The sequence below is a fragment of the Atractosteus spatula genome, chromosome 8 (genome assembly GCF_055471065.1).
Source record: "Atractosteus spatula isolate fAtrSpa1 chromosome 8, fAtrSpa1.hap1, whole genome shotgun sequence".
NCBI lineage: Eukaryota > Metazoa > Chordata > Actinopteri > Semionotiformes > Lepisosteidae > Atractosteus > Atractosteus spatula.
In genome coordinates, this window is record NC_142713.1 from 19,757,422 (window position 1) to 19,771,511 (window position 14,090).

Genomic DNA, 14,090 nt, shown 5'->3' on the forward strand with positions numbered 1-14,090 from the left:
TAATTGATTAATTGAAAAGATTTATTAATAAGTGGTTCAGACATATCATTTAAATTTAATGATCAGACACTAATGGTTTAGTGAACACCTAACGTAAAGTACTCTGTGGACTACAAGTAGCTGATCAATGCCAGAATCTCATTCCTGTAGATAAAATAGAGTCGATAGTAACTCAACATCTTCAGAAATCATATTATCGAAAATGATCAAAATTAACACCAGAGGGTGTATTTTTTGTGGTGTATAAATATTTTGAGACTATTTTGAGACATCCACTTCTTAAGCCAGTACTAAACACAGAAAACCATCTTTTGTTGATCGGGAAATTCTGATTAGATATAATAACATTAGTACCATGCCCTATTTTCACCAATTCTAGGGCTCCCATCACTTTTGGGTATAAAAGGTATAATTTGTGAAATGTGGGGGTGTTGATGGCTTCTGTCTTCAAGTATTTCAACTGAAGTGTGTGAATCACTGTTAAGGGTTGCCTTGGCAATGAGCTGTGGATTAGGGCCAGAATAAACATAGACTGATGCTTCAGTTCTTAGTCTCTTGCTGTTATCTTTTCTCACTCCCCTTGTCTCACAGTAGTTTACTTTTCCATTGCTTGTAAGAAAATGTAAATGCAAAATTAATCAGTGCATGCAAATGCCTGGGGAAAAAAATGTTTGAAAAGGTAACACAAAAGCCCAAAATAAAAACATAAAACAAATGTGTGTTCATTGAAACACAGAAGACAAACGACCATTTTACATTTAAAGTCTAATCCTTCCTCCATTCCTCTGTTTCCAACCACAAGGTTTTTTATTAGACACTTTTTTTATCGTGATTGATTAGGATGGGAAACAAAGCCTGTGACCCATCAAACAAAACCATCGCCGACTGATGAAAAGAAATCTCAATTAAAACTGACAAATCCTTTAATGTATTGAATAATCGTTGCTTGTGTAACAGCTACATTTTTTTTTAATTTGGCATCATTTAATTTTAGTTGAAATGGGCTGGTTCATACAGCAGGATCGTTATCTGCAAAGCAGAGGAATGAACACGTAACAGCCAAACCACGGAATCTCACCGTTGTCATAAAGAGGACGAGTGCATTCTACCTTCTCTTTCTGCCACAGGATGTTAAAATACAACATGACAGACTACGACACCCATGAAACTAATTTGACAACAGAAATGTACATAAATGATTCATACAAATATTTTTATGATTGGGACAATGGCAATGCAACTGAAACATCGGAGGCCAGTGGATTTGTCATATTTCTCATTGGAACTTACTGCTTTGTCTTCGTTGTTGGAATGGTGGGGAATGTTGCAGTCATCTACCTGATGGCCACAAAGAAGAAGAGAAAGAGGTTGGCTGATATTTTTATTACTCATCTGTCTGTGGCAGACTTGATTTTTCTCATCACCTTACCTCTGTGGATAGTTTCCCTGGCTTTGAATTACAGGTGGCCCTTTGGAAACTTCCTTTGTAAATTGACCTCCTACATCATTTCAGTTAATATGTTCTCAAGTATTTTTTTTCTGACTTGCATGAGCTTCGACAGGTACATGGCCATCGTTTTGCTGGCCAACAACAGGACGGTGAGAACAAAGAGATATGCTCACTTGATAGCTGTAGGAGTCTGGGCAGCTTCCCTTGGACTTGGCGTCCAAAGCTTTGTCTTCAGGTCCACCAATGATGACAGATATTGTACAGATGATAACTCAACATCTAAGACGGTTTTCAGTTTGGTGACACGAGTCATTGCCTTCCTGCTGCCCCTCTTAACCATAGTTTTCTGCTATTCTTCTATTGCCATCACACTCAACAGACACTTCAAGCGCATGAACAAAGAGGAGGAAAAAAAGAGGATTTCTGTGAAAATTGGGCTGTGGATTATTGTAATGTTTATCATTGCATGGCTTCCGTTCAACATTCTAGTGACAATCCAGACTCTAAAGAAATCGGATTACATAGACGTGTCCTATGAAAATCAAATCATTTTGGACAGAAGCCTGGGTTTTGCTACCTGCCTAGCTTTCAGTAATAGCTGTGTCAATCCCATTATCTATGCTGTTCTTGATGGCTATGTTCAGAAACACTTTTTAAAGGTGATGCCCTGTGTACTGGCACAGAGACTGGCTATAATGCGACCGAGCCTGAGCTCTTCCAACACGTATAGTGAAAGAGATTCATTTTCATCCAAAGAGAAATGAGCCTGATTTTCTCAAATTCAAACGCAAAAGATTCCAAGCTTTTTAAGGAAGCAAGCAAACCTAGAAGTGAAGTTGGCATTTATTTCTCAAGCATTTCAAAGCAAGGAGTTATTTTTTATTTACTGTATTCTATATTTTTAACCGTTTTTATTTTTACATTTTTTAAACTTGTGTTTAAATGTTCTTTGTAATGCATTAGACATTGCCATTCCAGTTAATTTTAAGTAAGAACTTATGAATTTTAAATACTTTAGATATTCTTTTGTACTATTTTTATATAACATGTATAGTATGTGTTGTTTATAATGTACAGAGTGTTTCAGAAAAGGATTTAATTCTCTGTGCAAGTATAAAAATTGATCTGCCTGTTGACCAATTTCTGCACCATTTTCTTTGATAAGTCTAAGAAATGAAAATTACATCTTGAAATGCTTGATGATACAGCAATGTGAGTAGTAAGATCTTAACCTATTATATTTTGTTTAAAAGTAAGAGTAAACTCTGTGAAATTAAAAATTCAAACTAAAATTTTTCATGAGCAATAGAAAAAAAAATGGACAATATTATTAGCATATATTGTTTTCAGATGATTTTTAGGACAAGTAAGGTTTTTTATTTTAAAATGGCACATTTTAAAACTTTAATACATTATATGTTCTGGAAAAAACTTTTATTTTTCTATATGTTCCAGAAAGCTACAGTATACATGATGGTCTAACAAGAACTTACATAAAATTTATTTTTATATTTTTATTTCCATTACTTTTATTGCATTACATCAAAAATGTTTACTTCTTTGCTCATGTTCGTTGAAATATCTGACCATGCTCATTACTGAAACTTAAAACATAAAAAATGAGTGATATGAGTGAAAGGCCCTAGTACAAAGATCTCTCAGTGCAAATAAGAGATTATATCTTTTTAGTCAAAAAAATAATTTCAATTGTTTCCTATAATTAGACTTTCTGCTTTTCAGTCCACACTTTTGCATCAGCTAGTATAAAATAAAGCCTCAAGCTGCAAAAAAGATAAGGTTAAACGTAAAAATGTAAGATGTGCAGAAAGTACATCATTATGATTGTGAAAAGTTTTAAATGAAATTTGGTTACCATTTGTTTCCATTTTAAGTTTTTAAACATGTATTTAATATTTATATACCAACAGTTTTCCATTCGATTGCTTTTCCCACAACTTTCGATTTGAAAGAAACGACACAACAAATGTATAAACACTGTGCTCCTACAGTACTTGCACCTCGTAGAAGACATTTTTTTTTCTTGCATCATTTACCTTGAGTTGAATAACTCTTCTAATATGATCAATTGCACATCATTTTCTTCTGGTGTCTTTGTAAACCCTGAAACCTATGAAAATTAAGTCTCTTGTGTAAGACTTTAATATAATATAATTTAATATAAAATAAATTGGATCAATAATAGATTTTCCTCTGGGATTTTACTTAGACATTTCATTTTTCTCGGTTAATATAAGACAGAAAATGTATAAATTTGAATTAAATGTCAATTATGTTATGTAAATAATTATGTTACACAAAATATGGTATGTAAAATAGTGAACACTCCTTTTTGGTGAAAAAAGAGAGCAACATTAATCAGATAATATGGCTGAATCTTGACTTTCTGTTGCTCACAATGGCAACAGCACCTTAATGATAACTCTTTTTGTATTCTAATACTTTCAAAATCCATTTAGATTATCAAGTTAAGTTGTGTAAAAATGTGTAAGAGATCACAAGTTCACATGACACCACTCGGGCTGCAACTGCTGTTTCCAGTTAACAATGGCTTCCAAGCTTTCTGCACATACACAACAACATCAACAACAGCACAAGTTCGACTCACAATTGCCAATGTGCATGAAGTATTTACTGTAAAATAAGCAAACTGTTCTGAGCAAGACTCCACTGCTATTTTATTACAAACCAGCAAAGCTCTTTTTTTTCTCAGAACCAATATATTAAGATTCGTAACTTGTTCATTATTTTATACAGTAGGTATAACCTTTGTAGCAACCATTTAAAATATTGGATTTTTTATTTTTTTATTCATTTTTTTTGTTTTGTCCAAAACACACTGCCTGTGGTCATCCGAACTAACAAAGATTGTTTCATTTGAAAGATGGAGCTTTCAATGTTGTCTGTATTCTACAGCTTTGTACAGTATATGTATCTACTGTATATGTAAAAACTGAAATTGCTTAGCTTGTGAAAAAAATATTATCTAAAATTGTAGAGCTGTTCTTGTTTTATTAGGTTTTTGTTTTTATTATTCTCATCTGATTTCAAAGCAAAACTTAAAATAAAAAGTGAAAAATGAATTGTCAGTTAAATAATATTTTTAATAATAATTGGAGCTTTGGTGGTTCTTACATTAATCAAAACCCATGAAACGTCAGATGAGAAGCAATACCAATTACGATTAAAACATTACAAGCACAGACATATGATCAGAGCCCATGGAAATAATCTCTTTTCACATTTCTGCTGCACCTTTTTCACAGTTCCCATATACATCAGCCTTTGGTTTACACTCCTTTTCATAGACCACCCACAGTGGAGGTGGTTATTCATTAAAATAAATTTCAAAATGAACTAGTTATTCAATCAGCAAATGCATTTAGTAAAACACAGATTAATTAGAATGAAAAGTAAAGTGACATTATTAAAAAACATATGAATATATGGAAAATATGGGCCCCCAGGTTCAATTCTGGACTTGGGGTGCTGCTGTATATGCATGGGGTTTGTATGTTCTGCCTGTGTTTGTGTGGCTTTCTTCCACGGGCTCCAGTTTCCTCCCACAGTCCAAAGACATACTGTACTGGTAGGTTAATAGGTGTCTGTGAAAATTGGTCCTAGGTGTGTGCACATGTCTGTGTTTGTGTCTGAGTGTGCCTCATGATGGACTGGAATCCTGTCCAGATTGTATCCTGCGTTTTGCCCATTGCTTGCTGGAATATGTGACCCATTATTTGGATAAAACAGTCTGACAAAGGGTGGATGGATTGTGAAGTAATAAAAGTGAAAATGAAGGGAAAATTTGGAGTGGGCTACAGAAGTGTTGAATTCTTGGTTTTCATGAGGTGTAGCCTGCATAATTTTCTGAAACTACTGTATGTTCAAAAGTTATAACTAAAGTCCTACGTTTATTTTCTGTATGTTACAATGTGACCAGATCAAAAGTTCAAAATGGCACTGTGACCGCTAAACTGGTATTTTCCCTCTTGATCTGTGTGAAATACAGTATTTTAAATCTGGTTGTAGATGACTTTCATACATTTCAAAATGAGTAACATGGAGAAGAAAAAGTGCCTGACTCTCAGAAAACAAAAGGGAAATTCTAGATTTCTAGATTCTAGATTAATTAAAACAAGGATGCATGCCTATTAATCATCAGTGTACAATTAAACATACCACACTGAAATATTTCAACTTCTAGTACTTTTTCTATTAAACATAACAGGTTATGGTCAAGTCAGGAACCCATACACTTTCTTAAAACATGATTTTGCTTATTTTGCTTTATTGTGTTCAGTAAGAGATGTGATCACTTGTCTTAAAAGACAGTATGTTCCCATCCATTTATTTGGCAAAAACATTTTTGAAAAGTTGCATTTCCTAACAGGATGCAATGATCTTTACTGTGGAAGAAAAAGAAAAACAAGACAATAGTATTGTTTTTCAATGATTTTGCAGGCATTTTAGAAAGTACTAAAGTACTAAAATCAGTAACATGACATGGAACCTGATCAAAATGGTATAGTCAGCAATAATAATGGTGTTCGTATGGACAACAGCTCTGAAAATGTGATAACATTGAATTATCCCTACACTGTTGTTTCTATAAATAAAATCTAGAGCCATTGGGAAGTACAGCCTAGGTCACTGTAGCACATCTAGATACAGTATTTAGAGTACAATTAACATATCATAATTATAACTATAAATATCATAACCATTACATTTTTATTTGTAAATCTAATAAAAAATGCAATAGCACTATAATTACAAGAGTACTGTACAGTTTCTCTTTAAAATTTGAAACGCCATAATGTGGCTATACAATACTATTCAAAAGTCTAGAAAATTCAACTAATGTGCAATTTATCATTAATCTAAGTGCGAAACTTATCATTGCACAATCAATACACTTCTGCTCTTAAAGCAGAATAAAAAAAAAATACAGACCAGAGGAAATCAGTCAGGCCATTTTGCTTGTTTGGTTTAGTGAATCTAAGATTTCATCTGCTCCTTTCTTGATTGAGCCAAGAGATTGATTAGGTAGCCATTTCCAGATATAGAACTCTTTATTTAAAGAAATCTTTCCTATTTTTTTGTAAATTCTCTTTTACTTCCAAATGCAAGCGAAAGCCCTGTTTCACTACTGAGAAAGAAATAATCCACTACATTGATATTACCTGTACCCAGTAGGATTTGATATACTTGGATCAGTCTCCTCTGTTCTAGAATGAAGATTTAGTACCTTAAAGTTGATCAATTCTTGTCAATTCCCCAGAGACATGGAATTACACATTCCTTTAAGCTCATTATAAAGCTATACTATCTTTTTGTGGTAACGTGCCAAAAACTGAACATTATTCTAAATAAGAGCTTACAGTGCTTAATAAAACATTACCGTTAAATTCCTTGAAATTTAACTACATGCTTCTTTCTGTTTTCAGTTGACTTTTTCATTGCTTTCTGCAGCTCAAAATCAACCATGCAATATGTACAGGATGTTCCTACTTCCTGCTCAGATCACTATGCACTTGTCAGTTTTAAATTTCATTTGCCTGTGGTCTGCTTAATCCGTGAATTTGTTCAGGACTTTTTGTAATTCAGTTTCTGTTTGCCACACCCCTTATTTTTGTACTTTATTAACAAATAAGCCAATTAACTACTGCGGTAGTTATTATCAGTAGTTCCTACCTGCACCAGAATCTAAACCAATGTTGTACTGTAGATCAGGAAGAACAACAGGCCTAAAACTTAGCTCTGCTGTACCAATTAGAATGAATTAAAATGCAATTATTTTGTAGGCATTAACTACATTAACTTGATCTCTCGTGTACACTAATTAAAGTCTGGAAAACAATTTAACCACTTATTCTTATTGTGTGGTTCTGAAAATGTTAAAGAAAATAAAGTCTGAAAATTTACTGCTAATAGTAGAAAGACTAGAGTAGCAATATTTGTACCTCATTCAGTTCCTGCCCCTCTTTCAAATACAATACATTAAAAAATATATATTTACAATTCCCCAGTCTTAGGTACACGTACAACTATGTGGGAGTTGAAATATCTTGGGTAGAGGTTTAAGAGCAACAGCCCTCATTTACTTAAATACGATAGAGAAAATCTATCAGGCCCTGGTGATTGTTAATAATAATGGAAACAGCCCCACTTTCAGGACTCAAAACAGATGGAGGTCTTTCTATCACAGAACATACTTTCTTCTACCGTAAAAATGAGAATTTTTCATTTATCTTGCTAGCTTTTAATTATCTTTTTTTATGATATTCTTCATGTTATTTACTTCAGCTTTTACTGGAAAAAAAAATCTTTAGTTTTTTTCGCCAGTTGTTGAAATATTATTTTAGCTCTGCTCATGAAGACAAGTGTATTATTTCTATCTTTGAATATCAGGCCATTTAAGCAGTCTGCACAACACTCTCTTCCTTCTATATTTTTTCTTAATTTCCATAAAGTGAAATTTGATTAAATATTTCTTTTAGAAATTAATTGGTTTTGAACCCTTAATGTTTCTGAAATACCTCCATCCTTGTTCTTTTGACTCCAATTCCAACTGTTCACACTTTTCTGCTTTGATGAGATTCTAAACCTTAATTTTAGAATCAGGCTTTAAAGATTTAACATATATACCACATTTACCATATTATGGTCAGAACCCAATCCATTTGTCTACCATAGTTATTTGAAGTAATAATTTATCATTTCAATTTCATTCTAATCCCAAATTGATTTAATCAATTTCATACCTTTTCGCGACAATGCTGGCCCTGACTGTTTGGTACTTTTCGCAGCCCAATGTCACTGATAGTCACAGGGAAAAATGTATGTATGACGTTAGTACCTGTGAATCCCCTCAGCCCAACATCCTTTGCTAAATTGTCTGAAGCTACCACATAGTTCACCATGTCCCACAAGCTTTTCTGCCAGCCCAAGCTAGCTCTGTGAAAATAACTCTCTCCCTCCCTACTAAACCTATTTGGTCAGGGACACCTGTCACATCAAGCACTTACGTTTTTTGGTCAGCATGTTTCAGTTTTGATTTCCAACCTATTACTTCTAATACCAATAGAGCATAGAAGTCTCAATTTATTGCCTTACCTCATAAAAAAAATCTTATGCAGTCACAGAACTCCAATCATTCTTTCTGGCATCCTTAGACGGAGAAGATCAGAGGAATTGCTGTTTATATACTGTATAAAAGACAACACAGCACAGAAACCTACATTAATTTACAGTGGTGTTATACTAATCAAATTGCAGTTTCCCCAACTTTGCAATCTGATTGTGTTTTTAACTTTTTTCTGCTATAGGCAGCAGTACTAATTGACAGAGTTTAAGCTTTGGTCAGCAGCAGACGGAGATGACTAAACACGAAACAAAAGAGAGAGTAATTCAGCATCATGATTAGTCAACATCTAACTGTTTCTAGTGTGGGCACTGGTACCACAGCAATGGCAATGAGTATTCAGCTAATGGTTTTAAGTTTAAGGCTGAAGAACCTAGGCTCTCTTCCATTTCATCTCTCTATTCAAGCCGTACCTCCAGTCGTGCCAACCAAGTCATCTCAGACCCCTCTCATCCAGCTCATAATCTCTTTCAGCTTCTCTCTTCTGGAAAACGTTTCAAATCTTTCCTCTCAAGGACTGCCCGCTTCAACCTCAGTTTCTTTCCCACTGCTTATAATCATGTTGCAACGTGGAAAGTTGTTTACATATGTATATGACAATGTTTGTCTGTCTTCTGTCCTATTTAAATTTGTATTGTATATGTTGTATGTATGTCTTATCTGTGTTCTTTGCTGCACTGAAAGCAAATTCCATCAACTAGTGTTGTGTGACAATTAAGAATAATCTAATCTAATCTAAGGGTGTACATGGAGATTAAGTAGGTAGTGCTTACCTAAATATAGTACTATAAATATATTATAAACTATAAAAGTGCATAATATAGTGGTGGTAATGAAAATAATTCCATGAGCCACAGGCGTCCTGGCCTCTACTGATTCCATAAATGACAGACAGTTGGCTTCAGACAAATAAGAGCACAAAAAATCAATTAGATGTCACACTAATTGAAGTAAAAAAAATAATCTTTCCAACCACTTATTCTTATTCTGAAAATTCTAAAGAAAATAAAATCATTCAATTTTATAAATTTCCCTTTAAAACCATGCTCTCTAACGGTTTTAGGCCACATGTGATACAATTTGGTTATAAAGTCTGGAAAACATCCCTCAAGAAGTCACTTACAGTACAAGAGCACTGCTGGTCACACTTTGTGCAATATAATGAGCTTGTACACACAAATACAAGATTAATATACAAGTTTAAAGAATGGTTTGGTTTTTATCATATATACCTTAAATAACGGTGAATAAGCTTAACATTCATTACATTTAAATTTCAAACACTTAACACTCTTAAGAAAATGTACTTGGTATACTGCATCACTCACCCTGCATGTTGCCTTACCTGTTAACCTGTTAGTCATAGTCTAGCAAGTTGGGCTACAGGTAAGTCTTAATTTATAACAAAAGCATTAAACAATTATACACAGAAGTATTAGTCTGTGCAATGGAGGCGCATTTCTTTGCTCTGAATGTACCAACATTCATTTGGAGAAATTCAGTGGTACAAATCGTCTTCTTATTGTCATAAAAAAAACTGTAAGATTTTTTATCTGAGGCAACATAAGCCTCATTTGCACAAACTTTGACATAGTAAAATTTAAAATGATTAACGTTTTAATTCATTTTATGTATTAAAAATGCTTTTCTTATCAACCACACTCAACAGTGGCTGGGGACAAGGTAGCGTGAGGTCAGTCTCGCAATGTATCTGAAAATGATGCTTCAAAGCTTTAAGCACCCAAAGTTTAATATCTAGCAAATATATATATATATTAAGCAGAGCAGCTACCACAGCAGAGTTAGGTGTTGAAATAGCAGTGAAAGCCAAGACTGTGGTGGTAATCAGCTAAATTACTATTCTAAATTTTACTCTGGGACTACTAAGAATTAGCAATCCCAGGACAGAATCTTAGGGAATACTTTAGTAACTGGTACAGTACATATCAGGTTTACTGTACAACTGCCAAATGAAACAAAATGTCTCCAATAAGACCACTGCACCTAAAGGAACAAGGTCATCTCATGACCCTGAATACTGTAAGTAGACTTGAGTACATTATTAGTGACGTCACAAGTGCTGTTTAAGAACTGTGTTTAAATCTAAAACCTGATTAGAATGCTTCAAAGTTCATTAAATAATAACCGTGTAATTGGGATGAAACTTAAATTTGCAGTTATGACACTTATGAATCACCACAGGGTCCAGAACAGGATTTTTGTTTCACACCGGTGTGACTTCAGAAATGTTTAAACTCACTCATGGACAACCCAACTTTTTATTTATCCATTTTGGACTCTAAGGATTATTTAAAACTTTTTACTTATTTAGTTTTCCATTTGTAGGTTTTTTTTTATTTGTTAATTGATTCATGTTGTGTTAAATGTGTTATGTGTACATCTTTTTACTGGTCCACTAAGTACGTTTCTTATGTCAATAAAGTAAGGCAGAAGAGTGTACGATTTCAGCTTTTAATGACTTATTAATGAGTTTAACAATGAAGGGACACAGAACAGGAAAACAAGTGGTAGGTACTGGGTCTCATTTTAGCTGTCAGCTCAGCCACATAAATAGTGTTGACAGTAAGAAAGCAGAAAAACCTGGTCTCCATGGAAGCAAGACAAGGCCCGGCAGCTTTGATTATACCCTACAGAGCAGTAGAGACTGAATACAGGGTGAAGACCATGATTGACAATGATTAGTTATTAATATTATCCATCCATTTTCTAATTGCTTAATCCAGCAGAGTCACAGGGCAACTGGAGCCTAATCCAGTAAACAACAGGTGCAAGGCAGGATACACCGTGGATGGTACGCTAGTCCATTGCAGGGCACACACAGACAGAGACACTCACATACTCACACCAGGGCCGGTTTTCCCCGAAGCCAATTAACCTACGATGTTTTTGGACTGTGGGAGGAAACCCACTGAAATATAGGGAGAACTTAAAAACACTACACGGCAGCAATGCCAACCACTGTGCTACCATGCCGCCCATTATTAATATTTTCTTTATCATAATTATTTAAAGGATACATACAAGCACCACCCAAGAGGGACGGTGTTGTATTAGGTTTGAAATCTTTAGAAAAAGAAGCACAAGACATTAGTATTGTTCAATAAATGTTTATATTTCTGTTAATATTTGCTGAAATTCGAAATGCTGTGACCTGCACTGTCAATTCAATAAAGCTTAAGATTTTTAATATGCAGGAATTTTATATAATATGAACTGAAATTCTTTGCTTTGGAAGATTTTGCTTCCAAAGCAATAAATGCACAATCAAAGCAATCTGAGGTGTTTGTGTTCTCAACTTCTGTTACAATTGACAGAACAAGAGCCGTTCTCTAGCAAGCACTTCCATCTTGTGGACAATGTGGTGTACTGCAGGAGGCTCACACTAGTTTATTCTGAAATGTTTATTTTTGCTTTGTGTCATCACATCACTTTCAGTAACTGCTTATCAAAGTCAGGGTCACAGTGGCACGGAGCCTATGCTGAAGCATTGGGTGCAAGGATACAGTGGTCAGGATGCCAGTCCATTGCAGGGCATACACAGAACAAAGACACAAATACACACACACTCACATCTTGATCGATTTTAATAATACTAATTGCTTACACTCATATAGCACTTTTCTGGACACTCCACTCAAAGCGCTTTACAGGTAACTCCCCTCCACCACCACCAATGTGCAGCATCCACCTGGATGATGCGACGGCGGCCATAGTACGCCAGAACACTCACCCCACATCAACTATCAGGGGCCAGGAGAGCAGAGTAATGAAGCCAATTCATAGATGGGGATTATTATTAGGAGGCCATGATTGATAAGGGCCAATGGGAAATTTGTCCATGATACCAGGGTTACACCCCTACTCTTTTCGAGAAACACCCTGGGATTTTTAATGACCACAGAGAGTCAGGACCTCAGGTTTACGTCTCATCCACAGGACAGAGCCTTTTTACAGTATAGTGTCCCCTTCACTATACTGGGGCATTAGGACCCACATGGACCACAGGGTGAGTGCCCCCTGCTGGCCCCACTAATACCTCTTCCACCAGCAACCTTAGTTTTTCCCAGGAGGTCTCTCAGCCAGGTACTGGCCAGGCTCACACCTGCTTAGCTTCAGTGGGTTGCCAGTTGTGAGCTGCAGAGTGATATGGCTGCTGGTAAAGTACTGGCCCATACAGGGATCGAACCCGTGACCTTGGCATTATTAGCACCATGCTCTAACCAACTGAGCTAACTGGTCGATTTTCCCAGAAGCCTATTAACCTATCAGTACTGTATGTTTTTGGACTGTTGTAAGAGACTGGAGCACTCACAGGAAACCCATGCAAACATAGGGAGAACATACAACCTCCACGCAGATAGCACCCCAGGAATTGAACCCAGGGTCCCTGCACTGCGAGGCAGCAACGAAAACAGTTGTGCCACCACGCCATCCTTTTCCAGTGTTTTGGAAATTAAAATATTTTTATTAAAATGTTTTTTCTTTTCTTCTTTCAGCACCTGGCACTGATTCACATAGCGTGTCCTGTAAATTCTCTCCATATGTTTCTACATTTAAACATTTGGAATGCTTCAACATGACTTAACTTCTTTGCTCAGTCAGTCTGTGCAAGTTAAGTCCAAGAAAACAGATTTCAATACAGAAATTGTACTTTCATTGCTATTCCATTGCCATAGCTACGTCCACGGGTATTTTAGCTACAGGTTATTTTCTATTATGAGACTCCTTTCATTTTAGGGCCACCTAGAGGACCAGAGGCCTGCTGGTTTTCATTTCATCCCATCTTAAATATGTAATGAAAGCCTTAATTGAATTAATGAGCCTTAATGAGTGGCATGATTGGGATATTTGCAATTGGGATTTTATTTTACTTACAAAATGCTATTGCCAAAAGAATCTGAAAATAGGCAAACAGTTTCTACTAATTCTTTTATTAAGTCAATTAATAATTTAGTTGTGTACCTGAGAGCTGGCCTGAAATAAAAATCATCAGGTGCGTGGTTCTCCAGGACAAAGACTGGGAATCCCTGTTTGAGGAGAAAATATGGCAATTCCATTTGGGAAGACTCTTTTCCGAGATTCCTTGTTTCAATTCTTCTAACATATCTGTGTATCATTTTACACCCACAACTGTTTGCTCTTCTTTGATTTCTTTCTAGGCAGTAATGTTCTTGTTACACTGCAGTGCCCAAACATTGTATGCAGTGTTCAAGTAAGACATTGAATGATTATAACATACTTGACTTCCTTTGATTTTTCTTTTGAAGTCCTCTCCTCAAATAACCCAACCATTTTGTTGGCCTTTTTCATTTACATGATGAGCCAATAACAAGTGAATCTCTTTTATAAGTTGCTTTCTCCATTTCATTTTATAGGAGGAAGTTTTTGCTACCTGTATGCATATAAAGTGTTACTTTACACTTCTCTGCACTTTAATTTGTCAGGTGCCTGTCCAGG

The 14,090-nt window shown here is 35.3% G+C and overlaps 1 protein-coding gene across 1 annotated transcript; it reads left to right on the forward strand.

Annotated features, from left to right (window-relative positions):
- The first annotated feature begins 994 nt into the window (after positions 1-994).
- On the forward strand, positions 995-5,255 carry LOC148829268 (apelin receptor A-like). The gene has a single exon (XM_088923763.1). It carries the CDS (start codon positions 1,129-1,131, stop codon positions 2,212-2,214), a length of 1,086 nt encoding a protein of 361 aa, XP_088779889.1. The 5' UTR covers positions 995-1,128; the 3' UTR covers positions 2,215-5,255.
- The last annotated feature ends 8,835 nt before the right edge of the window (positions 5,256-14,090 follow it).

What these genes read in the sequence shown, in the direction of transcription:
- LOC148829268 (XM_088923763.1), top strand. Translation starts at nt 1,129, where the DNA reads ATGTTAAAATACAACATGACAGACTACGACACCCATGAAACTAATTTG.